General features: G+C 58.6%; 1 protein-coding gene across 1 annotated transcript; it reads right to left on the reverse strand.

Moving 5' to 3' along the window:
• Positions 1-1,405: 1,405 nt before the first annotated feature.
• On the reverse strand, positions 1,406-27,222 carry LOC119098415 (DDB1- and CUL4-associated factor 1). Its single transcript, XM_037221330.1, has 25 exons — positions 27,065-27,222; positions 25,024-25,158; positions 24,119-24,269; positions 23,663-23,800; positions 22,911-23,035; positions 21,785-21,926; positions 19,269-19,427; positions 18,326-18,493; positions 17,932-18,065; positions 17,229-17,367; positions 16,468-16,668; positions 15,878-16,046; positions 15,061-15,281; positions 14,280-14,553; positions 13,583-13,812; positions 12,654-12,785; positions 12,119-12,171; positions 11,999-12,049; positions 10,695-11,348; positions 9,756-10,279; positions 6,297-6,457; positions 5,873-5,942; positions 5,275-5,328; positions 3,701-3,850; positions 1,406-1,675 (listed from the first exon to the last, which is right to left on the reverse strand). Exons 2-25 carry the CDS (start codon positions 25,137-25,139, stop codon positions 1,656-1,658), a joined length of 4,236 nt encoding a protein of 1,411 aa, XP_037077225.1. The 5' UTR covers positions 25,140-25,158; positions 27,065-27,222; the 3' UTR covers positions 1,406-1,655.
• Positions 27,223-27,386: the final 164 nt, after the last annotated feature.

Raw genomic sequence — 27,386 nt, forward strand, 5'->3', positions numbered from 1 at the left:
CTCGGGTGGGGTCAAATTGACCCCCCAGAAGGTTTTTCCAGGATGATTTCCGAACGACGCGGTGTAGCCGCGCCAAATGTTGCGGATCATTTGACATAAAAATTAGATGTACCTTGTAACGTCGCCAACCTATGGCAGGTCAAAGGCAGGCAGGCCATGGTTTCAGCGGCAGTTTCTAGGGAATCGTCCAATCTGATACAATAAGGGAGTGTTTGACGAAGCCATGCATTTCCGAGATGCTTTCTTATGCACCACAAATATTGAATGAGCAAATTACGTTGACCCAAGGTCAGGTATGAAGGTCAAACCAAGTTCAAAACCAGCCTGATCTGTATGGGATAGTTTGTGGTGCTCATTTCGAATTTATTGACAGCAGGAACCGCACTATGCATCTTCCATTGACTTTTTAGAGGTCAGAACAGGTCATTGACCTAAGATGACCCGGGTCGACATTTTGTTTTAGGAACATACTGCCTAGCGTAATTTTTGTCGCTTATTCAAATGCAAAACTCAGAGCAGTCTTGTATAATTTTGGTCGCCATGACCTTCAAAGGTCAAACAAGGTCACTGACCTCAAATGGGATTGTGACCTTTTGCTTAGAAACAGTTGCCTAGGTTCTGGGGCACTTTGGAGACCAACCTGGAATTTGACCTTGTTTGACCTTAGTTGACCTGAAGATCATGATCTAGAAGCTCAAACTTGGACTTAAGTGAGTTCACATTCACATCAAGACAAGCTGTAAATTTGGTGCCTCTAGCTTTCTTAGTTGCCGAGATCTCAGGGGGGGGGGGGGCAAATTGACCCCCACCCGAGCGAAGGGTATCTGGCCGACCACCCGAGCGCTACATAAGTCGGTACAACCGGCACGTTTCCAAACCAGGTACCTGTGCAGCCCAAGCGTAACTGGACAGAATGCAAAATTATATCCAAGGCAAGTTTAGCTAACTTGCAACAAAAATAGCCGATAAGTCTAAGACTGAGGCCTCAGTCGGGCCAAAATAACCAGTCAAAATGTCAGTAAAATATGGTATATGACAGTTCAAATATGTCATCAAAGTGCCCCGGCAGCTGGACATTACGAGTTATGAATATTTTGAACCGCGGACATTATGACCTGTGGACATTATGATACAGACCCTTCAGACCAGCGAGACGCTCGGCTGATTTCAATAAGCGTCGTTTAGTGCCAACCGGCGTTGTAGCCTGGCGTTCCGGGGCGTTACATCAGGTTAGGTACGGAGTCACCAGGCGGGCGCCTCCGTCATGCCTCCGTCGCTGCCTGCCACTAATGACGCACACCTCCGGCCCCAGCCGCCGCAGCGGAGCCGGCCGCCACGAGGGCGTACATTTGACGGGATCGCCCCGCCACGCTGGCCGGTCGGCTCGTGGTGGGCGACGCACGTAAACAGACAGTGGTTTATTGAATCACTCTGCCCACTGTAAAGATGGCAGCAAGGACAAACCCATCACAACATCGCACCACTTCATTCCAGATCTACCCCACAGGATCAAGCGTCGCTCCTCGGCGCGGTAGGACTGGAAATGTAAAAACGCGGCGGCGGGCGGCAGCGCAATATGGCCCCGGTCGGCCGACTTTTGCCTTGGAGTTGAGAGACGGAAGCTGGCCGCTGGGCCAGCCGGGCGAGACGGAGCGTCACCACGACTCCCACTGATCTGAAACGAGAGACGTGCTGCTGTAAGCGACAGAGGCGGTGACGATCACAGGCCGCCGCATTGGGACGGCGCACAATTGCGCACCCTGCCCTGGGTATGCCGACGACGACATCCATACGAATGTCGTTCACCTGTTACATTGACGGATCGTCTACGCGCCTACGGCGTCGCCTGCTGTTGTTACTGCGCATTGGTGACGTGTTTACAGCTAACACCTGTCAGTCGTGAACCTTCTTGCAGCGGCAACACAGTGCTGCCAGAGCGTGACACTCGTTTCCCCTCTCCTATCCATCGCACGGCTGTTATTCGGCAGACGCGTCGTGGTCGGGGGCTGGGATGGCATCAGCCGTCTCGAGGCGCTTCTGAACCGTTTTTTATCGATTGAAACCGGCTGGCAGAAAGAACTGGTCACAAACACTGCAAAAACTATAACACTCACGCATGTAAGAGCATGCTGTAAGCCGATGGAGTGACGTGAAACAGCAAAAACAGCAAAAATCGTCGTTATTGTGAGCAAGGATATTGAGCACTAACACGGCTTGTATGACTACGCGATTGCTGACAGAAATTGCAAGACGACAGGAATTGTTGGGAAGATGCAGCGTATGTGGGATAGGTGACCAATCACCAGACGACATGCATTGGTGTCCACACCAGCCAGGCGATGGCAAAATATCGCCGGCGAAGCGCGTCTCAGCTAGATTACATTTCTGGATCAGTCCAGAGGCAAAACGATAGCATCCTCTTATCACATTCCTGTGACAAGATCTTCTAAACTGGGTTGCCCCATGACAGCAAAGGGCTGAGAGATTCTACCATATGGTTACAAACTGTGCCAGTTAAAATAAGCTGGGGGCAAAACCAGCAGAACTTGCTAACGTTTTTTTCACCTCCTAACTGAACTGTATAATACGCCACCATTACAAACACAGTGTAGTTATCTCATCTAGGGTGCTGCCACCGTTCCAAAAATGCGACAGCAAGACTGACGCTGACTGGAGACAATTCCGTGTTGTCTACCGAAAGGCCAAAGTACCGCCTACCACGAATACTCTATCGAGCAGGCGAAAAAACCGCTGTTGAAACATACAGACCCATCTAGCGTCCATTGTGGGAGGCCCAAAACGAATTTTCTACGCCAACTCACGGCGAAGCTAGTAAAGAACGTTGTTTCCGGCATCTCAGGGTCCCATGGCCCAGGCCTCGTTGCCCAAGCCTTCTTGGATCCATCATCATGTGAACAGAATTGTTCAATGTGGCCTTCGCACCCCTGTATACCGTAGGGAGCCGGGGGTGCTGCCTCCGAGCCGACATGCACGCCACACAGGCAGCAATCAAGCAGAACAGTGTATGGCATGCGAGTACATTTAAAATCCCAAGCACCCGACGGTCTCTTTTGACTTGAAACTGATTTGATGGCCCTCAATTCAATTTCAAGATAATTTGCGCATATATATATACATATATATATATATATATATATATATATATATATATATATATATTTCTGGATGCACGTGTGCGTGTGTGTGCGTGCATGTGGATGGGGGTGCCTGTATGCTATGCTGGATAATGTGTCCACACATCCAACTGGCAGCAGCGCAACTGGTTGGAGAAGGACAGTCATCCATAATAAAACGTGTTTAGCAAACATATCCAAACGTGTGAAATACTGGTGATGTGTCAACTATGGCAGATTCATGACATATTTTGGTCGTGCTGTATCTGGGGCTTGGACAAAAAACGGAAACGTTACAAATGTAATGGTGATATAACGGAAAACTACAAACATAGCAAACTTCGGAGTTTCCGCCAGTTTGTGCCGGTTTTAACCGGCAAGACCAGAAACGGATAACAACTAGTTTCAGCTGACTGCAATGCCAACCCAGGTTGGAGGCCCCGCCTACGGCTCGTCGCGCACTTCTCCACGCCCCGCCCGTTCCACACGACTGGCCGCCTCCCGCGCCAGCAGCCCTCCTGGCCTCCAGCCGGCCGCCGCGCCAGCACACGCGCGTGTCGTCTCACCTCCGCCGTCGTGCTCCTCCCGTTCCTCCTCGGTTACCCAGGAGCCGTTCGAGTCGTTGGCGGCGCCGCTGGACTGGCTGCGCTCCGACCGGCTGGGCGACGAGACGTCACTGTCGCTGGCCACGAACGTCATGTCCGAGTCGGACACATCTGGCGCGCGGGAGACGATCAGAACACATCTGGCGCGCGGGGGACGGTCAGTACACATATCTGGCGCGCGGGGGACGGTCAGTACACATCCGGCGCGCGGGGGACGGTCAGACACATCTGGCGCGCGGGGGACGGTCAGGACACATCGGCGCGCGGGGGACGGTCAGGACACATCTGGCGCGCGGGGGACGGTCAGGACACATCCGGCGCGCGGGGGACGGTCAGGGAACCATCTGGCGCGCGGGGGACGGTCAGACACATCGGCGCGCGGGGGACGGTCAGGACCATCTGGCGCGCGGGGGACGGTCAGGACATCGCGCGCGGGGGAGGTCGGAACATCCGCGCGCGGGGGACGGTCAGGACACATCTGGGCGCGGGGGACGGTCAGGACACATCCGCGCGCGGGGGACGGTCAGGACATCTGGCGCGCGGGGACGGTCAGGACACATCTGCGCGCGGGGGACGGTCAGGAAACATCGGCGCGGGGGACGGTCAGAACACATCGGCGCGCGGGGGACGGTCAGGAAACATCCGACGCGCGGGGGACGGTCAGGACACATCCGACGCGCGGGGGAAGGTCAGTACGAATCTGGCGCGCGGGGGACGGTCAGGACACATCTGGCGCGCGGGGGACGGTCAGGACACATCTGGCGCGCGGGGGACGGTCAGGAAACATCCGACGCGCGGGGGACGGTCAGGACACATCTGGCGCGCGGGGGACGGTCAGGACACATCTGGCGCGCGGGGGACGGTCAGGACACATCCGGCGCGCGGGGGACGGTCAGAACACATCTGGCGCGCGGGGGACGGTCAGGAAACATCCGACGCGCGGGGGACGGTCAGGACACATCTGGCGCGCGGGGGACGGTCAGTACACATCCGGCGCGCGGGGGAAGGTCAGTACGAATCTGGCGCGCGGGGGACGGGGCGGCGAGCGCGGCGGACGGGCGAGCCGACAGCGTGTCATGGTCGGACGCCACTACGGTCCGACGGAGCGCAGGCCGGCCAGACATAACAGACGGTCACGCGTCCTGCCCGGCCGGCTGTGTCCGCCTTCAGCGGAAGTTACGCGGACGGCATGGCGAAAGGCGGACACGTTTCCGGCCCAGTACACGGCGGGTGGACATTACGCATACAAGCGACGCGTCAAAAACCGGAACGTGGTTATTCACAAGGACTCAACACGGGAATGTCATAAAACATGGACTTCACACCCAGTCAACGACATGCTGCAGGTAAAAGAGTCGACCAGAAATTAAGCAAAGTGCTGGCGACTAAGTAAGCTAGATCCCCGGAAACCAAACATGACCAGGTTGACGCCAGGAGCTTTCACTGCGCGCCTCTCCGAAAACGCTGGGTGCAAACGGCGCGAACAGCGCACCAACATAGGACAGAACGCCCACATGAAACCCAAAACAACGTACCTCCGTTGGCGTTTCCATTTCGCCGACGGCCGAGGCTGAAGAAGCTGGCAATGTCTGCAACGGAAAAAACACGGCTGATGAGATAAGCCCGTTGCACAGCTGCCGTCCGACACGTCGGCTGACAGTGCACCGACCGTGGTCGACACTGCGAGGGCGCGGCGGCATGCTGCGTTGTCTGCAGCTGCAACATATCGGTGCGCAGGTGCCGTCGAGGGGTACTGAATCAGAGCGGTGGTGCCGCCCGGCCGGTGAGCGCACCGGTGCAAGTCAGCACTCGGTCGGTGCCAGCAGGGACCCGTCCGCCAAAACTGAGGGCGATGAAGGCCGGTGCCGACCCAACCCCAGAACTCGTGCAGATACGCTGTACCGGTAGCTACTCCGTGGAAACAACTCTGGCACACTTTAGCAATTTGAGGGAGCTGCGCGAGGAACGCCTCCTCGGTCCCGTCTGCCGAGCCCCAGCCTGCACCACAGGCCGTGTCCCATCCGCCCGACTAAATGGTGGAAAGTCAATGGCCGGTGCCTGGTTGATGGGCATACGGCGCAGGGGGTGGAACCATCACGGTGCTGCGCTCGGGACTGGTGTCCGCGCTCGTACCGCTCGCGACGTTGTCCGACATGTCGGAGCCGTCCGTGTCGTCGACGTTGTCCTCCTCCTCCTGGTCGTCCTGTGAACCGGCCAATCGGCGTCAACGTACGAGCACACGCCCACCGCGGAGCGCGAACCGACCAATCAGCGGCGAGAGCGCCTGTCGGGCGGGATTCTGGCGAGGACCAGTCACTCAGCCGGCTGGCTGCACGCCAGCCGACGTACGTCGCCAGCACTGTCAAATTGAACGGGGTAGCACACAGTGTCACGTCCAGAATGAGATAGCACGAGCGGACGTGAGAGGACACGCTACCAGAAATTGCATGAGCAACACGGAACAGGCGACGGGGAACGGACGCAGCAGCGAGGCAGGCGGCGGGCGGCCGCGGGGCGGCCGCGCGGACGTCCGCTGGCGCGCGGGCGCCGGCCGTACCATGTCCTCGTCGCCGCGCACCCGGCCGACCTCGTACAGCCGCACGCACGACTGGTCCAGCTCGACGTCGCCCATCTCCAGCTGCGACTCCACCAGGGCCAGCAGCCGGTCGTCGAAGTTGACGCACAGGTCGTACAGCTGGCGCTTGACGTCCACGGTGGCTGCCGGCGGAGAGGGCGCACCGGTCACACGCCAGCAGGGGAGGGGGGGGGGGGGGGGATCATGTGGTGAGCGGCCCGACATGGCGACGCCGCCTTTGGGGTTGCGAATGGGATCAGCTCATGGTCACCAAATCGTTAGAGCCCACAGCCGCGATTACCATGCTATAGCAATGCGAGAGATAAACGGCAGCTGTTCCTCGGAGCTGAAGTACGCCATGGACACGAGAGCACCGAATGACGGGAGTGGAACACCCACCAGAACCACACATGGGCACGCAAGAGGTACCAGGGTGTTCTTGCCACGTCACTGAGATCGCGCTTGGCGAAATGAGTTCACAGGTGGACAGAGCCGCAATACAATTTTGGGGGCGTTATTTACAGAACACAAGTACATTTTGGAAATACAGTTGCTGGTTGCGCGCGTATTCCTGTCTCAGCTAACTGGCACATGTCTCGAGTGCATCGCGCTGCCAGCAAGCATCGCGCTGCCGGCGGCCAGCAAGCATTACGACAGGAAGTGTGCACTAAAACACGGTCACACTAAAAAACAACAACACTAAAACACGGTCAGCTGACCGAATAGGAAGCCAAGCGGCGCGTTCATTGGTTGTGACGTCACGAGGGTCCTTTCTTGACAGTTCCAATTCCCAAGAATTCGTGGGCTGGAAAGTAACTGCACATGGGAGGCCGTAGTACACCAGACCTTTTGTAACCTCTGCCCAGGGATATCTTACGTAGGAAAAAAAGCGCGGCATTCGTGATCGACTTCATGAACACCACGGAGATGCGCGTTTACGGAGCGCGTACGCACCACTAGCGAAACTCGTGGTAGGACGACATGCAGCAATGGGCATGGCGCTCCAAATACCAACTTTAACGTGTGAATTTCAGCAAGAAGCAAGGCCCACGCGGACCTCAAGATCTTAGATTCGCTGTAGAATTGTAACCTTCATCCGAAGCTGAACGCAAAACCGGTATCATGGGACCTGGTTTCAGTAGCATTGTTTACGTTATGCACAGGCAGAAATCGGTCTACATTCGATGTGATGAACACCGATGCCCACTGGCTATTGTTTTTTCTATCCTGCTACTCAGCACAGGTCATCAAAAACTTTCGACTTCCTTTGTATCGGACAGCCCCCAGAGGTGCCATCTGTTGGGTGCTGTGACGTGACAGCCCGACTCGCGGGGATGTTCGTGGGGTTCGTGCATTGGTCGTGGTAGCTAATGTTCGTGGTAACTTATTTTCTAATCTAATACTCGGCAAAGTCCGCCGTAACCTTCCGGCTTGGCCGCCTGTGTCGCAAGCAGTCTGTAGCGTGGAGCCGGATGTCAAGAGTCTGCGCGCTGAGGCTCAGAATATGGATTACCTTAACATCTTTTAATGACAGCGTCCGCACAGACTCGGAACATCTTCTGGATCATGTGTCTTGGTGTTCAGCGTAAGTTTTCGTTTAACCTTGCTCACCTTTGCTCAGTCATAAGCATAGCCACAGTTTGAAACGTCCCGTTTTGACGACATAACTCATGTTTGCTCCATAACGTCGTTGAACCAATGCCTCCCCGTACATCGAAGGCCGATAACTCAGCATGCGAACTCTGAACTCACAATACCGGTGTCCGTTGCTTGGTGTAAAGTGTCGGGCGTTCTCTGAGAGCGACATGAGGCTTACGGTGACAGGCTCTGAGCATTCCTAGACACAGCCAGAGCACGGGCCGCCGTCAACACCGCAGGGGACGGCAGGCGGATGGGAGGACGCCGTTAAGGACGGGACTGGCGCATACACTTCCTGAGGCAAATTCCCATGGAAATGCGATGACCTGGGGATTCATCATTTCTAGTTGGCGGCTTCTGGGATGTGATGTCGACTTCATCCTGTTATTAACTGACTGTATCGAAAAACTCCAGGAGCATGCTTTGTCGGTGGATGATCGAGACTTGAAGCCAGCGCCGGAAGGCAAGCCAAACTGGTCACGTAGTTGACGCACTAGCATGAAGATATTTAACACCCGTCTAAGCATCCAGCGCTTATCTGAACACTACGCGCCATGCATCGCAACATTCTGTATACATGAACCGAAGCGAAAGGGAGTGTTCTACATTTGTATGGGGTTTTGAACTGAAACAGTCATTTTCAAGATCATTCCCTGCAGTTCACAGCCATACCCTTATCAAAACCTCAAACCCGCTTATTTCTTAGCTCGACGCACGAGAACCTCTGCAGCATGTTTCGCGCCACCTATATGAAAGTCACCCAGACATGTGTGACGTAGAAACGCCTAGCGCATGTCCCACATCCACGACTGCGTAGGACCCATGATCAATACAATACGGCCACTGAGGTATTCCTGCTGACAGAGATGCAGCGCCACGTGTCCCAAACGGCTGAACGCAACTGTCTGACATTCCAGTTGAAACGATGATAGCATGTCTCGATCGCTTGGTTGTTGGGATTTGAGCCCTTTTGACCAGAAGTGATCATTTCAGGGCTATGGAATGAACGAGGATGGATAACAGTGGGACAGGACTGTATGCCTTGGGGCGAGGGGGAAGGGGGCAATCGCCGAGCGAAGCGTGTTTTGTAATAAAATAACACCAGCATTTAGACAACTACTGGTTTTGACGGGCATGCGTCTGACAGCTGAATGCCTTAATAATAGCACCGTAACGTTAAATGAAAAAGCAAGACAAAAAAGTCACCACGGAAAAATAGAAACTAGCACCATGAGAAAAAGCCAAAACACACGCGCACAACACCCGTGACATAAATTCACGCACACGCACACGCACACGCACTCCATCAACGCCACCTTGCGAAGCGTTGAGGTATCTCAAACGTGTCAAGCCGTCCGCTAATGGCAATTCCGACACCACCGGTCTGACAACTTTGACGTCGTAAGTGTCCCATGACGTAATCAAACGGAGACGTATTGAAAAGCATATGAACTAAATGGTATGTTTGTGTTACTTAGAGCAGCATTCTGTGCTTTAAATCGTACCATTATTTACAAGTGAGCCTTTCCACCGTGTCTGATGCTTGTCTCAGTGCTTTCAAATGTGGAATAATCCATTTAAACGACACCTACAAAGCGTGCTTCGGAACAAAAGGGAAGACATAATGTACCCAATCAGCCACGGACACCTCCCACGAAAGGAAAACAGCGAAACACACCATAACACTCTACCACACCACACCATGACATCACAGGGCGAGCCCACCCGACAAGACCCCGACTGTGAGCGCACCCCCACACCGCGGCCGCTCGTCAGCCCCGCCCGGGAGCGGGCTTCACTCACCGATGCTGGTGTAGTCGGCCGAGTCGATCACCTTGAAGGCGGTGGCCTCCTCGTAGGCGCGCTCGTCCTGGTCGCGATCACTACCCGACAGCCGCACCCCGAACAGGACCTGGCCGCCGTTGGCGAACCGCACGCGACAGTGCTGCAGCGCCGGCACCGTGCGCAGCAGGTGGAACGTCCGCATATCCCACACCTCCGTGTTGGCCACGATCTCCAGTCCGTTCGGGTGGAACACGCCGTTGATGGTGTTGTTGAACTTGTCGAATTTGTGCACCTCGCGCGGCGCACGCACGTCGAACAGCACGCCGTTGTTGAGCACGAGCTCGTCGGTGGGGTCGAACGTGGCGCGGTTGGCCTGGTAGCCATTGCCGTCGCGCGGCACCAGCTGACTGACGCGCTGGCCGGTGGCGATGTCGTACAGGTTGGCGGTGAAGTTGTTGGTGCCGGTGGCGCGCTGCGTGCCCAGCACCTGCGTCTGCGTCAGCTTGCTGAACTCGACGTACTCGTCCTCGGGGAAGCTGACCCTGCGTAAGGAGGCGGAGGCTGGTCACCATCCGTCCCACAAGAGGAGGCGGCCGGCCGCCAGGGTCGACGCCGAGCCGTATAATCGGCCGAAATATACGTAACGCATCCTCCGCTACATATGTCCCGAGAGCTCAACGGATTTCGCACCAATGGTCGATATTTTGCCGAAAAGTCTTCAGTGGCAGAGCAGCGAATATGACCAACAAACAACAGCGACACCTTAACAAAATATTACTGCCTTCTGCTCAGGTTCGACGGGCCCAAGCACCTCACAGAAACCACAGACTGACACGCGAGGACTTTGACGTCACAGACTTGAAAACCGCAACCAACCCCAACCATGACTACAACTACGGGAAACCCACAAACCCCTGACAACATGTGGCTGCGAACCCCTCCTCCCGCCGCACTCACATGCTCTCGAACACGTTCTCGATCCTCCAGAGGGCGGAGAGTGGTCGGCGGCGGCGAGACGAGGTCAGCATGTGGTTACCGGACCGGTTCACCTCCAGCTGCGTGATGCTGGACGCGTGCAGGGACGTATACGTCTCCTCCACCTCGCCCGAGTCCAGGTTGAAGGCCTTCACCGTGCCGTCGTGCGTGCCGATCATCATGTACTTCATGTCCTCGGGCGTGAACGTGGCGCACGTGAACATGGTGGCGTCGTCGTCGGTGAGCTCGCGGAAGGTGCGCACCGGGCAGTACCGGCTGTAGATGAGGCGCGTGTCCAGCCGGCGGCCGTCGGGCCCGCCGTGCGGCGGGAACACGGCGCGCCGCGTCAGCCGCTGCGCCAGGTTGGCCGGCGCCGAGTGCTTCGACTTGAGCTCGGGGCACCGGTGCGGCTCAAACAGGTCGAACTGCGGACACGTGACCATCGGGTTGCGGCAGAGCGCGTGCTGGTTCATCAGATACTCGGTGACGACGCGGTCCAGCGTGATGGGGTCGGTGGCGGCGGCGGCGCACGGCCGCTCCAGCTTGAAGAGCGCCGGGTCGGCGCTCGACTTCTGCCGCATGGCGCGGCCGTGCGACGTGGCAACGGGCGAGAGAGCGGCCTCGGCGCGCGGTCCCCTGCCGGCGGAGGCGCGCCGCGTCACCGGCTGGGCCGACGTCAGGACATGGGACGCGGTATCCGGCGGCCCACAGGTCGCCAGATGCCGGCAGGATGCTGCGCGGAACCACACGCACGTACACAACGTGAAGCCGACAACGGGGTAACATCCGTGACCAGTCTTCTTGTCGCATATGGATCACTAAGTCCCTTGCACCCATCGTACCAATGGTGACTGACCAACCCCGTACCTGGTGTAGCACTGGTTACTGACCAACTCCCGCGCCTGGTGTAACACTGGCCACAGACCAACCCCCGCACCTGGTGTAGCACTGGTTACTGACCAACTCCCGCACCTGGTGTAACACTGGCCACAGACCAACCCCGCGCCTGGTGTAGCACTGGTTACTGACCAACTCCCGCACCTGGTGTAACACTGGCCACAGACCAATCCTTGCACCTGGTGTAGCGCTGTTTACTGACCAACTCCCGCACCTGGTGTAACAGTGGCCACAGACCAATCCTTGCACCTGGTGTAGCGCTGGTGACTGACCAACTCCCGCACCTGGTGTAGCACTGGTTACTGACCAACTCCCGCACCTGGTATAACACTGGTCACAGACCAACTCGCCCACCTGGTGCAGCACTGATCGGCCGTCGGCCGCCTCACCTGGTGTGACTGACGCGGATGTGGAGCGGCTGGGTGTGTGGCGTACCGCCGCTGCCGCCGCCGGGCGGGGGCGCGCCCCGGGCCGCCGGCGTGGTGGGCGGCTGCCGGTGCGGTGTCGGCGCCAGACCGTCGCCTGTGGCCGATATACGGCTGCCGGCGCTCTGCGTTCGGCCCTGGACACACACAGCGGGGTCATCAGTGGGAGGAGGAGGGGAGGGGGGGGGGGCGCCAGCTCGGCGTCCGGCCCTGGACACACAGCGGGGCCATCAGCGGGGGGGGAGGGGGGGGGGCAGCGCGCCGACGACACGGATTAGAAAAGAGTCTGACAGGGGCCATGTCTGACCTGCACAGCCCATTTTTACGTTAAGATAACGCAATACAAGAACGTACCATTCAACTCAGTTGCGCACGCTGATGCCAAAAGAGACGCAGGCACACACGCAGGCGCTAGCAGACGGGCAGCGCCGTTCAGCAGCGTACGGCTGCGCGGCGACATCTATTTTGAGCAACCACTGAGAGGAAAGGGGCGTCCTGGAAAACAACACAGCTGCCTGCCATAACACCACTTGAACTGTATGGGCACAACGTGCTCCTAACGTAGACGGCGCCGCGGCGCGCGCCGGCCGGCCGGCGGCGGCGGCCACTCTGCTCTCACCTGGCGCGGCGTGGCGGGCAGCGTGCTGGCCATCCGCAGCGCCGCCACCGGGTGGATCGCGTGCGGCGTCTTCGGCGCGCTCACAGGCAGGCCGGCCTCCATCTGCAGCACCATCGCCGTCTCCTGCATCCCCTGCAGAAGCACCAGCTCCAGTCAGGACAACATGCTCCGCCTGGCCAGTCAGTGTACACACATAACAGCTGTTCTGACACAGGCAGCCAGCGGGTTTTCAGTGCCGTCCTGCGATGTATCGGAGCAAAACCAAGCGCCCGGGACTCAACACTGACTAGCTTCCGTTATACCCACCATCTCATGCGTACCATCAGCGACTGAGCAGGCCTGCAGAACACTTCCCTGAATACAGCTGAACAGGATCAGCATCCCGGGGACACCAATCCTCCCTTGACATGGGAGTCACCTCCCTCCAGGAGGAGAGGCTGCAATGAACATCTCCGCCATCACTGATACACCCCACACTCGGAGAGCGCGTCCTCCAGGTTCGCCGTTTCAAAACGCTTCCACCGCAGCCCCATCACATCCCGACACGGCCGCACACACGCTCCAATCACCATCGCCCGCACGCCTGGATGATCCAACGACCAACGGGCATAGGGGGCAGCGTCACCAACACTGGCACCAGGCAGCCAGGTACGAGACACGGCCACGCCTCCGCCCACGCCACACGGTTACCGGTCCAACCCCGCGGACAGCGTCACCAACACTGGCACCAGGCAGCCATGCACGAGACACGGCCACGCCTCCGCCCACGCCACACGGCTACCGGTCCAACCCCGCGGACAGCGTCACCAACGCTGGCATCAAGCAGCCAGGTACGAGACACGGCCACGCCTCCGCCCGCGTCACACGGCTACCGTCCATCCCCTCGGACACCAAGCGGCCCGCTCTCTCGCGGGCGCCACGCGACGCACCTTGCTGACGAGGTGGTGATGGATCAGCTGCAGCAGCTGCTTCTCGTTGTAGTGGATGCGCGTCTGCGCCACCACGTTGGCGCGGTGGATGGTGTCCATGGTGATGTCGGTGTCGGCGCCCGGCAGACGCTTCGACTTGCCCGAGACGAGCTCGACGAGCTCGAGCGCGTCCCGCTGCAGCTGCACGTGCTCGGCGCGCTTCTCCTGCAGTATCGGCTCCCGGATGACCACTGCCGCCCGCCGAACAGGCGTGTTAGGACGCGCGCGCCAGCGGGTAACGCCGCCGTCCAGCGCAGGCGCGCGCCCTGCAGGTGGGCGCGCGAGCCGACGGAAGCGATGGATCTGAGGCGACTACGCTTTGAAAACACGTCACTTGTTGCTGCTGCTGCGCATGAGGAATGCAACCAAAAGATAGCACATCCTTCACGACGTGAAGTGGGTCAACACCACGTTACACGGAGCGACCAAAAGAAATGGCGTAGTACAGGAAGAGCAGCCGCCACGACCCACTGACGTGCGCGGCACGTCACGTGAGGGGCAAGGTCTTCCGTACACAGACCGAGCGCGAAAACGGAAGAAGACAGAGATATCACCGGCGTCCGTTCGTTCGACCTCAGCCGACCCCTCACGTTCGCCACAGGTCGCAGGCTCGCAGTCTCCGCAGCCGGCGCCCGGGTGGCGCGCCGGCACCACTCACTCTGCAGCTGGCTGGTGGTGAAGAGCGGCAGCTTAGACATGATCTGGCGGGCGGCCTCGCTGCGCGCCAAGCCCACCAGCGCGCGACACGCCAGCGCGCGCACAGAGTCGGCGTCCGTGATGGGCTGCTTGGCCTGCAGCAGCGCCATCAGCGCCATGATGCCGTTGTTGGTGCGCACCGACTCCCACATGATGGGCAGCAGGTCGTCGTAGGGGCGCAGCGCGCGCTTCTTGGCGCTGGAGGGCGCCGACAGTGCGGAGGACGCCGAGCCCGGCTGCGGCAAGCGACAGACGGGGTCATGCTGGGCTGCGGTCCCAGGGCCGCAGGACCGCGGGGAGGTAACAACAGCGGGCACCGTCGCTGAGGCAGGAAGGCGACTCGGCGACGCGTCCTGCTGACGTTGGATGCGGGGTGGGCAAACAGGCATCTTATGGCTGAAGAAGAGGTCACGAGCCGCCTCACTGGCACGTGGGTTTTCCGGGGCTCCGCTCGCCACGGGGTGTCGGCCAAAACAGCCGGCTTTACATAAAATAAGGACACCGGCCGTCTTTAGCGCCTTTAGCCACGAGGGACAGTCACCTCAGTACGGAGTGTGTCACTTCCTAACGCTGCATTGATTGCCACACGCGTCTAGTTTCGGCCTGAAATGATCAAAGATGGCAGACGTCGCCTTTCCTACCCCACTCCACCGTCTATTTACACCCCGTCCCATAGACAAACAGCCGCCCCTGACCAGGGCAGGGTGGGAGTGCCTCTTCGCCAGCCGCAGCGCCGCTCGTACCCGGTGCAGCGGACCGCAGACGCAGGTGATGATGACGCGGATGGCCGACTTCTGCACCTCCGGATCGCCCATGTTCTCCATCTCGGCCATGGCCACCACGAGGCCGACGCCGACCAGCGAGCGGCCGCCGGGGAAGGCGTGCCGCTCGGCCAGCTGCAGCTGCACGGCCGGCAGCACCGCGCAGATGTTGATGGCGTCCAGCGCCGAGCGGATCGTCTCGCCTGGCGGCCGCCGCGCACACCGGCCGGTCAGACGTGGGATGCGGCATAGTCAGGTGGACCGGTCACAGGCACGGCACGACAGGGGGAAGACGTGGGCCGGTCCGAGGTACGGCACGACAGGGGGAGGACGTGGGCCGGTCAGAGGCACGGCACGACAGGGGGAGGACGTGGGCCGGCCAGAGGCACGGCACGACAGGGGGAGGACGTGGGCTGGTCGGAGGCACGGCACGGCAGGGGGAGGATGCGGACAGACTAGCAAAGGGAGACACGCAAATGGGATGACATTGGGCCGATCAGAGATGCGGCACGGTGAAACACTGCAGTGAGATGCACCTAAACCAATATTTAGATGGATACAGACGATGGCCACCGACGAACATGGGCACACGAAAGTCAAAGACATGGCTAGTCAGAAGCGTTAGCAAAACAAAACCGTGTACAGGTGTGGGCGCCCGACATATTAAACACCAATCATTAAACACGGGAGTCATCCAAACGTAAACGCCGGGGAAATGTCACATCGCCAGGCGCCATCCTTGTATGTGGCCAGAACATCCCCGCTAATCGATCAGCACCAACAGAAAACCTGCACTAACTTTTTCCCGAGTAGTTGATGTCCTGGCTGATGTCGATGATCTGTAGCAGAGTCTTGATGCCGCCCAGCTTGTAGAGCGTGTTGACCGGCCTCCAGCGCGCCCGGAGCGGCATCAGCATCATCATCGTCTCCATGTTCTCCTGCACGGCCTCCGGTGTTACCTTCAGGCTCTGCGGGCGTCAGGAACGTCTAGACGGAGGCACGACTTGCAGTGGCATCGGCTCTGACTTAATAATCCGGTACGGCAAAGCAAGCACGGCTATGATGATCAGCACCACACAGCTTTGGAAGCCATTGACTCAACCAGTTATAATATACGTCGTGATAGTATATAATATAATAAACGTCGTGAAGCCTAGTTCCAGACAAACACTTCAACACTCAAACAAGCGTTTGCTGTCAATTGCATGACCTTGACCGACATCCCCCGCACCGCCTGGCCGGCACCGGCTCACAGCCGGCCGTCCCCCCTGGCGCTGCCCCCACTCACCTCCCACCCACCAGGTGCCCAGCGGCGAGCGGTGGCGAGCCACGCCGCCTGCCCGGCACCGACTCACAGCCGGCCGTCCTCCCGGCGCTGCCCCCACTCACCAGGTGTCCGGCGGCGAGCGGCGGCGAGCGCTCCTGCACGGAGCCGTGCTTCAGCTCGTCGGCCTTCATCACCAGCTGCGCTTCCAGGTAGCACTTCAGCGTAAAGCACACGTGCCGCATGGTCTGGCGCGCCGTGAACTCGTCGTCGTTCTCGTCGAACGTGTCCACGTTGCCCGTGGTGATCATGCGCAGCGTGCCCACCTGCGGGCGGAGCGGGGCGAGGTCAGGGAGGGCAGACCGTCCGGGAGTGCTCCGGGCGGTGACCCGGCGGCACCAGAGCCATGCGGATAGCCGCGTGTTCTCGCAGCACAGTGAGAACGAAGTGGTTCGACGAGCACGTCACAATACGACAACACGGCAAGCCATGAACACGACAAGACAGGTAACTACAAAGATCACACGATACCCGACAGAGCCATACTTATCGCCCAAAATAGCCAACATCCGTACTGAAAGCATTTGTGTTCAATGCTGCACAAATGTCAATACCAACCGCTGCATAAAAATGCGTTGTCATACTCTGCTTAAGACAACAACATATTATCAGACACTAGATTCTGGTCGCCTATGTTGCATACGATCTAGTCCGAAACACTGGACAGCGAACAGTTACAAACAAAACCTCTCGCTTCGTTAAGCTTGCCACAGACGTGCGTCACTGACGCAGACATCAGGGACTCCACCAGGCAGATCAGCGCGACGGCCGACCGAGCCTCCGACCCCTGCCCCCGCCCCCAGCGCGTGCTTGGCGCGCCACTCACCACGTTCAGCAGCTTGCGGAGGCCGTCCTGCCGGTCAAACTGCTCCAGGATCGGCCGGAACTGGAAGTTGAGACCGAAGCACATGGTGGCGTGGCAGCGGCCCGACTCGTGCGAGCACTCCAGCAGCCAGAGCGCGTACCTGCGACATGGCGGGGGGGGGGGGGGTCACCGCCACGGCTGGGGCGGCGGTGCCGAGGCCGGACGGCCGGGCCCAGACGGACGCGGCCGACACACGGCGGCGAGCCGGTGCGTCGGGACCGAGCTCGGTCGGTCGCGCGGACGTGACAGACTCCGCTGGGCGGGCCACTCGGCCTCCCAGAAATACAGGGAACGGGAGACGGCGGGACACCGAGCGCAGGCGCAGGCGGGCTGACGGCTGGCCAGGTAATGTGACAAAGCCCACGCGCTCGCCTGGTCCTGACCCGAGCTCGGTCACTGCCGCTGGTGTTCCTGTCCGTTGCTGCCCGCTCTGCCCTGAGCGTCATCGCTGTTAGCTGGGTGGCTGGTGATGACGCTTGCTGCACTAGTTTAGTGATGACCCGCTCGGGCAGCTGGGAGTGATACTCGCTGGACTAGTTTCGCTCGGGCGGCTGGGGGTGATACTCACCTGACTAGTTTGGTGATGACCCGCTCGGGCAGCCGGGGGGTGATACCGAACTAGTTTGGTGATGACCCGCCCGGGCAGCTGGGGAGTGACGCTCACCTGACTAGTTTGGTGATGACCCGCTCGGGCAGCTGGCAGATCCGCTCCATGGCGTCCTCGCTGTAGGCCAGGTAGTACAGACACATGGAGGCGCCGGTGGCGGCGATCCCCGGCCGCGGGATCTCCAGCAGCAGCTGTCCACAGACACGGCACGTCACGGGCGCACACACCAGTCTCCGGCTCTCACCTCACGTAATGGGCCCCGCCTCATCGAAAAGGTGGGCAGTCTTAACCGTCGCGCAACGTTTTCACAGAACGCCCGCGGTACCCCATTCATATGAACTCCGCCGGGAATCGAACCCGGGCCCACGCGCGTCTCAGCGCGTCAGCGCTGGACCTTCTACGCCCACACATCACGTGACACCGTCGTCGTCACCAGGACACGGCCGCCCACCTCCAGCCCGCCTCGGCTGAGGAACTCGAGCGTGAACTTCTTGTGGCAGAGCAGCGCCGACAGGTACTTGAGCGCCTCGAAGGCCAGCCGGGCGTCCGGGTTCAGCCGGAAGTTGATGTAGCGGAAGACGAGCGCCATCATGTTCTGCTCGAACACGTGACCCAGCCACTGTCGGCGCCCGGGGCGGTGTCAGCTGACCTCGGGCGGAGCGGGTGCCGGGTGGTGCGTGAACGTCGGAGTCCGCCTCAGATGCCGGTCACGGCGCCACACATGGGCATCACGCGCATGGATCTGGGGTCTACTTCTACATGGTGGCTCCACACTGGCTTCAAAAGCCTGGATACTAATTGATCCTATGTTAATATCATACTGTGCGTGTTCATAGAAGTGAAGCGAGGTGGGCTCTGGTCTGATCACACCAATCCTAGTCAGGTCAGGCTAAACGTAACTGCGTCAGGTCCGTCCCGGTCTGGTCTGGTCTGGTCTGGTCAGATCAGGTTGGAACTGGACTGGATCAGGACTGGACTGGACTGGATTGGACTGGATAGGATAGGATTGGATTGGGTTAAGTTGGGTTGGGTCGGGTTAGGTCGGGTTGGGCTGGTTGGGTCGGGTCGAGCCGGGTTGGGACGGGTGGAGTCGGGTTGGGACGAGTCGGGTCGGGTCGGGTCGGGTCGAGTCGAGTCGAGTCGAGTCGAGTCGAGTCGAGTCGAGTCGAGTCGAGTCGAGTCGAGTCGAGTCGAGTCGAGTCGAGTCGAGTCGAGTCGGGTCGGGTCGGGTCGGGTCGGGTCGGGTCGGGTCGGGTCGGGTCGGGTCGGGTCGAGTCGAGTCGAGTCGAGTCGAGTCGAGTCGAGTCGAGTCGAGTCGAGTCGAGTCGAGTCGAGTCGAGTCGAGTCGAGTCGAGTCGGGTCAGCTGGGGCCATCCGATGATCTCCTGACTGACCTCCTGGTATTCTCCGAGCGGTGTCAGATAGCGCAGCAGCAGGATCTGGCGCGTCGCCGCCGTCATCGGGTGCATCTGGAAGGTGCCGATCAGCTGCGGCCGCAGCTCGGCCCACGACGAGTTGCTGTTCTCCGGCTGGCTGGCGCCGGCCGTGCAGCGCGGCGGCGACATCAGCGGCGGCGGACTGAGCCCGGCGCTGCCGGCTGATGTCGCACCACCGGGTCAGGGCCGGCACCCCACGGACACCGGCTCAGGGTCGGCACACCACGGACATCGGGTCAGGGTCGGCACACCAGACACCGGGTCAGGGTCGGCATACTACGGACAACGGGTCAGGGCCGGCACGCCACGGACACCGGCTCAGGGTCGCCACACTGCGGACACCGGGTCAGGGTCGGCACGCCACAGACACCGGGTCAGGGGAGGCACACCACGGACACCGGATCAGGGTCGGCACACTACGGACACCGGGTCAGGGCCGGCACGCCAGACACCGGGTCAGGGTCGGCACACCACGGACACCGGGTCAGGGTCGGCACACCACGGACACCGGGTCAGCGTCGGCACACCACGGATACCGGGTCAGGGTCGGCACACCACGAACACCGGCTCAGGGTCGGCACACCACGGACACCGGGTCAGTGTCGGCACACCACGGACACCGGGTCAGGGTCGGCACACCAGACACCGGGTCAGGGTCGGCACACCACGGACACCGACTCAGGGTCGGCACACCACGGACGCCGGGTCAGGGTCGGTACATCACGGACACCGGGCCAGGGTCGGCAAACCACGGACACCGGGTCGGGGTCGGCACACCACGGATGCCGGGTCAGGGTCGGCACACCACGGACACCGGGTCAGGGTCGGCACACCACGGACACCGGGTCAGGGTCGGCACACCACGGACACCGGGTCAGGGTCGGCACACCACGGATACCGGGTCAGGGTCGGCACACCACGGACATCGGGTCAGGGTCGGCACACCAGACACCGGGTCAGGGTCGGCACACCACGGACACCGGGTCAGGGGAGGCACACCACGGACACCGGGTCAGGGGAGGCACACCACGGACACCAGGTCAGGGTCGGCACACCACGGACATCGGGTCAGGGTCGGCACACCACAGACACATCCCAGCACAACGCGTGCCGCGCTCCGGGCTTATTACCCAGGCAATGCTCTGCACGTCACCTAAGCGATGGTTAGCGCCGAACAGGACTTGTTAAAAGCCGACGTGCTTAGCAGTACTCGGTTTTGGGTCAGAAGCTGTCGGTACGGCGGTGGGGGGCAACACTTACGCGCGCGACGGACGGACTGTGACCAGTATACCATGCACACTAGCGTGCGCAGGCAACTAACAGCATCAACGTGCGCATGCCAGGGTGAGTATGAGAAGGGCAGCGTTTGAGCGGACAAAAACTGCTATACGCGACTGCGGTACTGAAATGCCTGAAATGGATTCAACAGACTCAGCGTAGGTTTTTCGATTGGCAAGAGTAGCAATGCCGGGTAACTTACAACTGAAGTTTCTTTTTCCTAGCTTCGAATTCTCCTCTTCCCTAGCTTCACTGTCGTCTGGAAATAATAAAAAATCTGCACGACACGGAACAAATAGCATTATGCGAGGGGGTGCTACTACAATACAAGCGACAAATAGGGGGGAAAAAACAGGCCAAGCAGCATCAAGAGCAGGCATCTAGCCGGCCGAGATGAAGCAAATAGGAGCACTGCCAGCCAGACAGCGCCTGCCAGCCATGCCAGTACAGCCGTGCGTCTCGCTAGTCTCGACTAGAGAGCCCCGGCCGCCGGCGGCCCGGCCTACAAAGCACGTGACGGGTCTGTAGGGTCCCGGCCGGAGCCGGGGCCGGAATCGAGAGTCAGGAGTCGGGAGTCGGGAGTCGGGAGTCGGGAGTCGGGAGTCGGGAGTCGGGGGCCGGGGCCGGGGCCGGGGCCGGAGCCTGAGTCTAGATCTGGGCAGGGGCCGGGGTCGCGGCCTGGGTCTAGATCTGGGCAAGGGCCGGGGTTGGGGCCTAAGTTTAGATCTGGGCAGGGGGCCGGTGTCGGGGCCGGGGTCGGGGTCGGGGTCGGGGTCGGTGCCGGGGTCGGGGCCAGGGTCGCGGCCGGGGCCTGAGTCTAGATCTGGGCAGGGGCCGGTGTCGGGGCCGGGGCCGGGGTCAGGGCCGGGGTCGGGGTCGGGGTCGGGGTCGGGGTCGGGGTCGGGGTCGGGGTCGGGGTCGGGGTCGGGGTCGGGGTCGGGGTCGGGGTCGGGGTCGGGGGGGTCGGGGTCGGGGTCGGGGTCGGGGTCGGGGTCGGGGTCGGGATCGGGATCGGGGTTGGAGAACGGGTCAGGGCCGGGGTCGGAGCCGGGGTCGGGGTTGGAGCCGGGGTCGGAGCCGGGGTCGGGGCCGGGGCCTGAGTCCGAGCCGGGACCTGGACCAGACGTACCGTGCAGCCGGGCGGCGGCGGCCGCGGTGGCGGCCAGGCCGCTGACCTGGGCGAACGGCCGGTCGGCCAGGCCGCTGATCTGGGCGAAGGGCCGGTCGGCCAGCACTCGGCGCGCCTCGCCCTCCGTCTGGCCGGGCGCGCCGAGCGTCTCGGCCTGCAGGCTCTTCAGCCGCTGCATCATCACCGGCACCAGGCGGGCGTTCGAATCCCTGTCGGCGGGGTGGGTGCCACGTAAGGCATACGGAACGGCCCGCAGAGACCGGCGGACCGAACAGCGACGGGCACGGAGCGCCGAAACACGGCACAGCACGGCAGCCAATGGACTGCATAACCAGGCGGCAATCCTGTATCCAACCACCATCCCGACGAACGCACAGAGCACCTGTCTCGTCAGCCAATACCGGAGCAGTCGTGGCCGTCGCCATCGGGGCCTTCCGACGCACTCAGCTGCTGGGGCCATATGGCGTCACCTGCCTCCCACACTGAGCGGGCCAGGCGGCCAACGCCGGTAATCGAACTCCGTACCTCTGTTTCCCAGACGCACAATGATTAACGCAGACTCGTTACCGACATTCTCAACACCAGACCAGGTACACGGGTCATTTTCGTATTCGCCAAACACAAGGCACGAAACCCTCGTAAGAGACGAGATCATCCACGACAAAAAGCATATCACAGCGGCAGCGAGCCGACACTCGACGGCCGTAGCACGGATGCAGACCAACAGAACCACCTGCAGACCGACGACACCGAGCAAAAGTCTGGCTGACCACGTCGCGCGCAGGTTGGCAGTGTACGCGCTCATTTATCACATCAGTTTTATTTAAGTTCACGTCGGCCGTACACCATTCGATTCCCCGGCGCCATGCGGCGCCAATGCATGACCCCGGCGCCAGGCAGCGCTGATGCGCAACCCCGGCGCCAGGCAGCGCCAATGCGCAACCCCGGCGCCAGGCAGCATCGATGCGTAACTCCGGGGCCACGCAGCGCCGATGCATGAGCCCGGCGCCAGGCAGCACCGATGCATGACCCCGGAGCCAGGCAGCGCCGATGCATGACTGCGCAGCTAAGCAGTGCTGATGCATGACCGCGGAACCAGGCAGCCCCCATGCATGATTCCGGCGCCGGGCGCGCGACTGACTCAGCCTCCAAGCAGCTGCATGCCCGCCGCCGGCGGAGGAACCGGCACCCACCTGAAGTTGCCGGCGATGTCCTGCACCTCCATGGCGGCGGCCAGCAGGCCGGTGGCGTAGCTGCGCAGAGGCTCCGGGGCCGACTCGGCCCAGCCGAACAGCCGCCGGATCAGGCTCTCGGCCTCCTGTCGGCAGGTCCGCCGCGTATACGCCGCCGCCGACACCGCACGGGCAAACACGGACGTCAGTGGCGACAGTGGTGACAAACACGGACGCCAGCGGCGACAGTGGTGACAAACACGGACATCGGTGGCGACAGTGGTGACAAACACGGACGTCAACGGCGACAGTGGTGAAAAACAAGGACATCAGTGGTGACAGTGGTGACAAACACGGACGTCAGCGGCGACAGTGGTGACAAATAGGGACATCAGTGGCGACAGTGGTGACAAACAGGGACATCGGTGGCGACAGTGGTGACAAACAGGGACATCAGTGGCAGCAGTGGTAACAAACAGGGACATCAGTGGTGACAGTGGCGACAAACAGGGACATTGGTGGCGACAGCGGCGACAAAAAAGGACATTAGTGGCGACAGTGGTGATAAGCTGAGGCATCAGCACAGGCCGCCGACCACGCACTACCCAGCGGCGGCAGACCGGTCCGGCGGCGGGCCACCCACACGACCGCACCACACCTTACGCCACGGGCGGTAAAACCGCATCACACAGCCGCAGACGGACGACATCGCCATCGCCGTCGGTGCCTGTCGCCTGCTGGGTGCCCGCCGTGGTGCGGCGCGCCGGACCCACCTGGAAGACGACCGACGTCTCCAGACCGGCCATGATGTCCAGCAGGAGGCGGGCGGCGTGCGTGTTGAGCTCGGTCGGGTCACGCGACAGGCCGGCGGAGCGCGTCCAGAAGTTCTCGCGCGTGTAGTCCAGCACCAGCTGCAGGGGCGGCAGACACGTGCGGTGAGCGACAACAGGTGGCAGCCGAGCAGACGCGTGGCAGGGTAACACCGACGTCACCAAACAGAGTGAAGTAACATCAGCTTGCTGGCAGATGCATGCATGATAACTTACATGGCTGTCGGTGATTTTTTATATTTCTGTGCCATCCAAGGCTTTATGAATGCTGTTTTCCTTTTGTTCCCAATACGGCTTTGTATTGCACGCAAGATCGAGCAAGATGATTCACGAAGAAATCCGAAAGCCAACTTAGTAAGCAGACATCATGAAAAGCTGTGAGGAGGCTGCTGTTCATGCCTTGTCCATGAAGCTGTCCTTTTTGCAGATGATCTTGAAGAGCTGGCCCAAAGTGCACAGTGGATTCACCCGGGTCGGGTGGCGCTCATCGAACGGGTCCGGATCTGTCTTCAGGTAGTTGTTGTTCTCCTCCTCCACTATCTCGGCTATCCTGGTGACGCAACAGCAGAGTTTCGAACACAACGGGCCACCATCACACAGCGGTTGCACCATCAACACACTGCCACATATGATTCATAAAACGTAGGCAGTGGTCCGACATGGGAACATCAACAGTGGGTCTAAACAGACCATTCAGTAATAAATGTGTTAGGACCAAGCTTAGCGTTTAGGTGAGGTGCGTTATCGACGAAGAAAGAAGTCAGCTGTTTGTGATGTGCGGTAGACGATGTAGTTTGTTGTGCACCACTTATGCCTCAGGTTTTGTGCACAGCTGGTTTCAGGGTCGGCAGACGAAACGGGAAAGTGTTGGCCAATAGGCGAGCGCGTGGCTTTCCACGGAGGTCTGCAGAGCTGTCCGAGGTGATGTGGGTGTCCGGCGAGTTTTCGCGAGAGAGTTCGCGCTGATCGGCGTTGGAGGAGGCACGTCGTTAATAGAAGGCCCAAGGCAGAAGAATATCGGAGTTTCTTTTCTCGGAAGGGTAACGCAGGACGGCAGCTACCAAGTTAACGAAGCGTTACAAATGTCAAAAAGCATGGATTATATATATATATATATATATATATATATATATATATATATACCTATACATACCATAAACATATTATATCCAGTGAAATTTCAGGAATTCAATGATAACCACAGTCATCCCAACACAAACATGATACTTTTACTGCCCACGTAGCAGCTGTTGGGTGCTGCTGAGCATGGCAGGGCAGCCAGCAGCCACTCCCGCCCCCCATACCGTCTGATGGTGGGCGTTGGATCCCAGCTGCTGTCCCGAATGCCATCCTCCCAAGCCTTGATCAGGTCATTCAGCTCGCTGATGGTCTCAGCGTTCGGTCCTGCGCCGGGCACCATGCTGGTGGCAGGGTAGGTCCTGGAATGGGGACAGCTGCGGTTAGATACTAATCCTTACTGTCATGTTTGCACTAGTTTAAGTGAGAAGTGAGGTGAGCCTGCTCAAGCAAGTCAGAGACTCAACTGGCATGGCCTTCAGAAACAAGTAGGCACATGTTCTGCCACAGTCTGCTGTACCTTGCTTCACAGATAAGGACAGATGGGCAATACTGACCACAATGTCAAACTGAAGCACCGAGCATGAGCAGATAATAAATGTGATAAACTAGCATTTTCTAGCAATGATTTGATTGTCACAGGTGATCACTTGTATACTTAGTTATGTTTTTGGCAGACCTGTTTCTACAGACCCAAAGACATGAGCACATATGTAATGCAACTAAGGTTGTTACAATGGTGGGCATGGAACCAGACAAGTGATGGCAAAGATGGCACAAAACAGAGGGACCAGCCAGGTGGTGATAGAGATGGCAGATAGCATACAGACAGCAGAGATGGTACATAGCAAAGGGACCAGACAAGTGACAGCAGAGATGGTAGGCGGCAAACAGTAACTAAACACACTTCCAGCACGCTTCCAAGACAGAAGGTGCAAATCCCAGGGGAGGTAAAGCTCAAATGTGGTATAAAAAATAGGGTCAGTGCATATGATAAGTTTTTTGTTATGCAATTTAGTTTTGAACCATAGTAGGCTGCACATGGCTTAAACATAGGGGAAAAAGCTCTAGTTCAGTCCCATCCACCTTCAGGCCTTTACCTAAAAGTCTGAATCCAAGTCATGAACACCTTAAGTACATCTTTGGCTGGTAAATACCTGCACATTAGTGATATCATCATGCATAATGTTTCACAACAAAATAGCCTAGCAAGCTTGACCAATAGAATATGCTTCATGATATCACAAATACAAGCCAGCCACCTAAATATCACTGAATAATGTTATTGAAAGATATTACAAAACATGGAATGGCACATTACCATCATGTTTTGTTAGTTATCTGATAATAACAGTTAACATTTGATGTGCAGCATCCATCCACACAGTTGCAAAAATACTTCCTGCACCAAACATGTCTGGCATACTGGCAAAATCTCGGCATTCATTTTGGTGCATGTTTTTTTTTATAAATCTGACTGCCTTAGTTTATACATGACACTTAGTCACTTTATTCAGTGAACAGAAAGGCAATGTTATGAATCTTGTAACAGTAATTGTAAACAAAAATCCCCATTTCAATAAGCACTGTCAAGACCAAGGTGAGCTAAGTGCTCAATTGCACCAGGTTTAGTGCATTGATGTCACCTGGTACAGTGCATACATTCTAAAGATAATGGTGTCAAGCAGTTCTTCTATACATGATGCAAAGAACAAATTGGGTAGGTATCAAATCAATACCCTAATATGCATGCATTTTCACATTTCATCAACAGAAATACAGTTGATACAGTAATGCCACAGCAAAGTGCCTCTAATCTATATACATTTTCAGAGTGAACTGTTGTTCTTTGGTGATTACAAAGTTTCAAGCAGCTGAGGTTGCAAAGCATCACCTGACATTCACCCTGTCAGGAAAATAAAACCAAACCAAAATCCATGCCTCTGGTTTCACAAATTCACAGCTTGACCACTCTATCACTGCCACCTGTATAAGCCATAGGCTGCTCTGCTCAAAGACTACCTGCCTAATACCTACAGCTGCACTCTCAGTATTGACAATGCTTCACCTTTGCCTTGTAACATGCAATATGGCATACTGTGCATGCCTTCGCATACCTGTGGAAACAAAACAAGAACCATTCTTTGAAAAACTCATCAGTTTCAGAATCAAACACGTCTTGATAATCTCGGTACTCGAACCATGCAGCAAAAATAACTGCATGCCTGATGAATGACGGAGCGAAAACAAGACCAAACATGTACCAACCTCTCGATCTCAATGTTAATGGAAGTATTTGACCATATAACTATGATGATCGCACATCACGCTGTCCCCTGCGCAATAGCCACTTGGTACTCGTCCGACGGATACAAAACAACTCTAGAAAATCCGTGACGCTGCGCGAAACAACCGCAGACCAACCAGCGTTACACGGTGCACACTATTGGCAGTTTGCGCCAAGATCGCCGAGACGGAAAGCGCAAAGCCAGAGCACGTTTGAGGGCTAGGAATCACTAAAAGACTGTCTTATCCAGCTTGACCCCTGCAGTATTTTTCTGAAAAAAATATATGCATCGACTTCTGAATT

Source organism: Pollicipes pollicipes, unplaced genomic scaffold, assembly GCF_011947565.3.
Source record: "Pollicipes pollicipes isolate AB1234 unplaced genomic scaffold, Ppol_2.1 Scaffold_4740;HRSCAF=5597_pilon_pilon_pilon, whole genome shotgun sequence".
NCBI classification, from domain to species: Eukaryota; Metazoa; Arthropoda; class Thecostraca; order Pollicipedomorpha; family Pollicipedidae; genus Pollicipes; species Pollicipes pollicipes.

Excerpts from the sequence above, each read along its gene's own strand:
- LOC119098415 (XM_037221330.1), bottom strand. The coding sequence starts at position 25,139 with ATGGTGCCCGGCGCAGGACCGAACGCTGAGACCATCAGCGAGCTGAAT. Across the intron at positions 24,270-25,023 it reads CCAACGCCCACCATCAGACG|GATAGCCGAGATAGTGGAGG; the intron begins GTATGGGGGGCG and ends TTGCGTCACCAG. Across the intron at positions 23,801-24,118 it reads AGGACAGCTTCATGGACAAG|CTGGTGCTGGACTACACGCG; the intron begins GCATGAACAGCA and ends CCGCCCCTGCAG.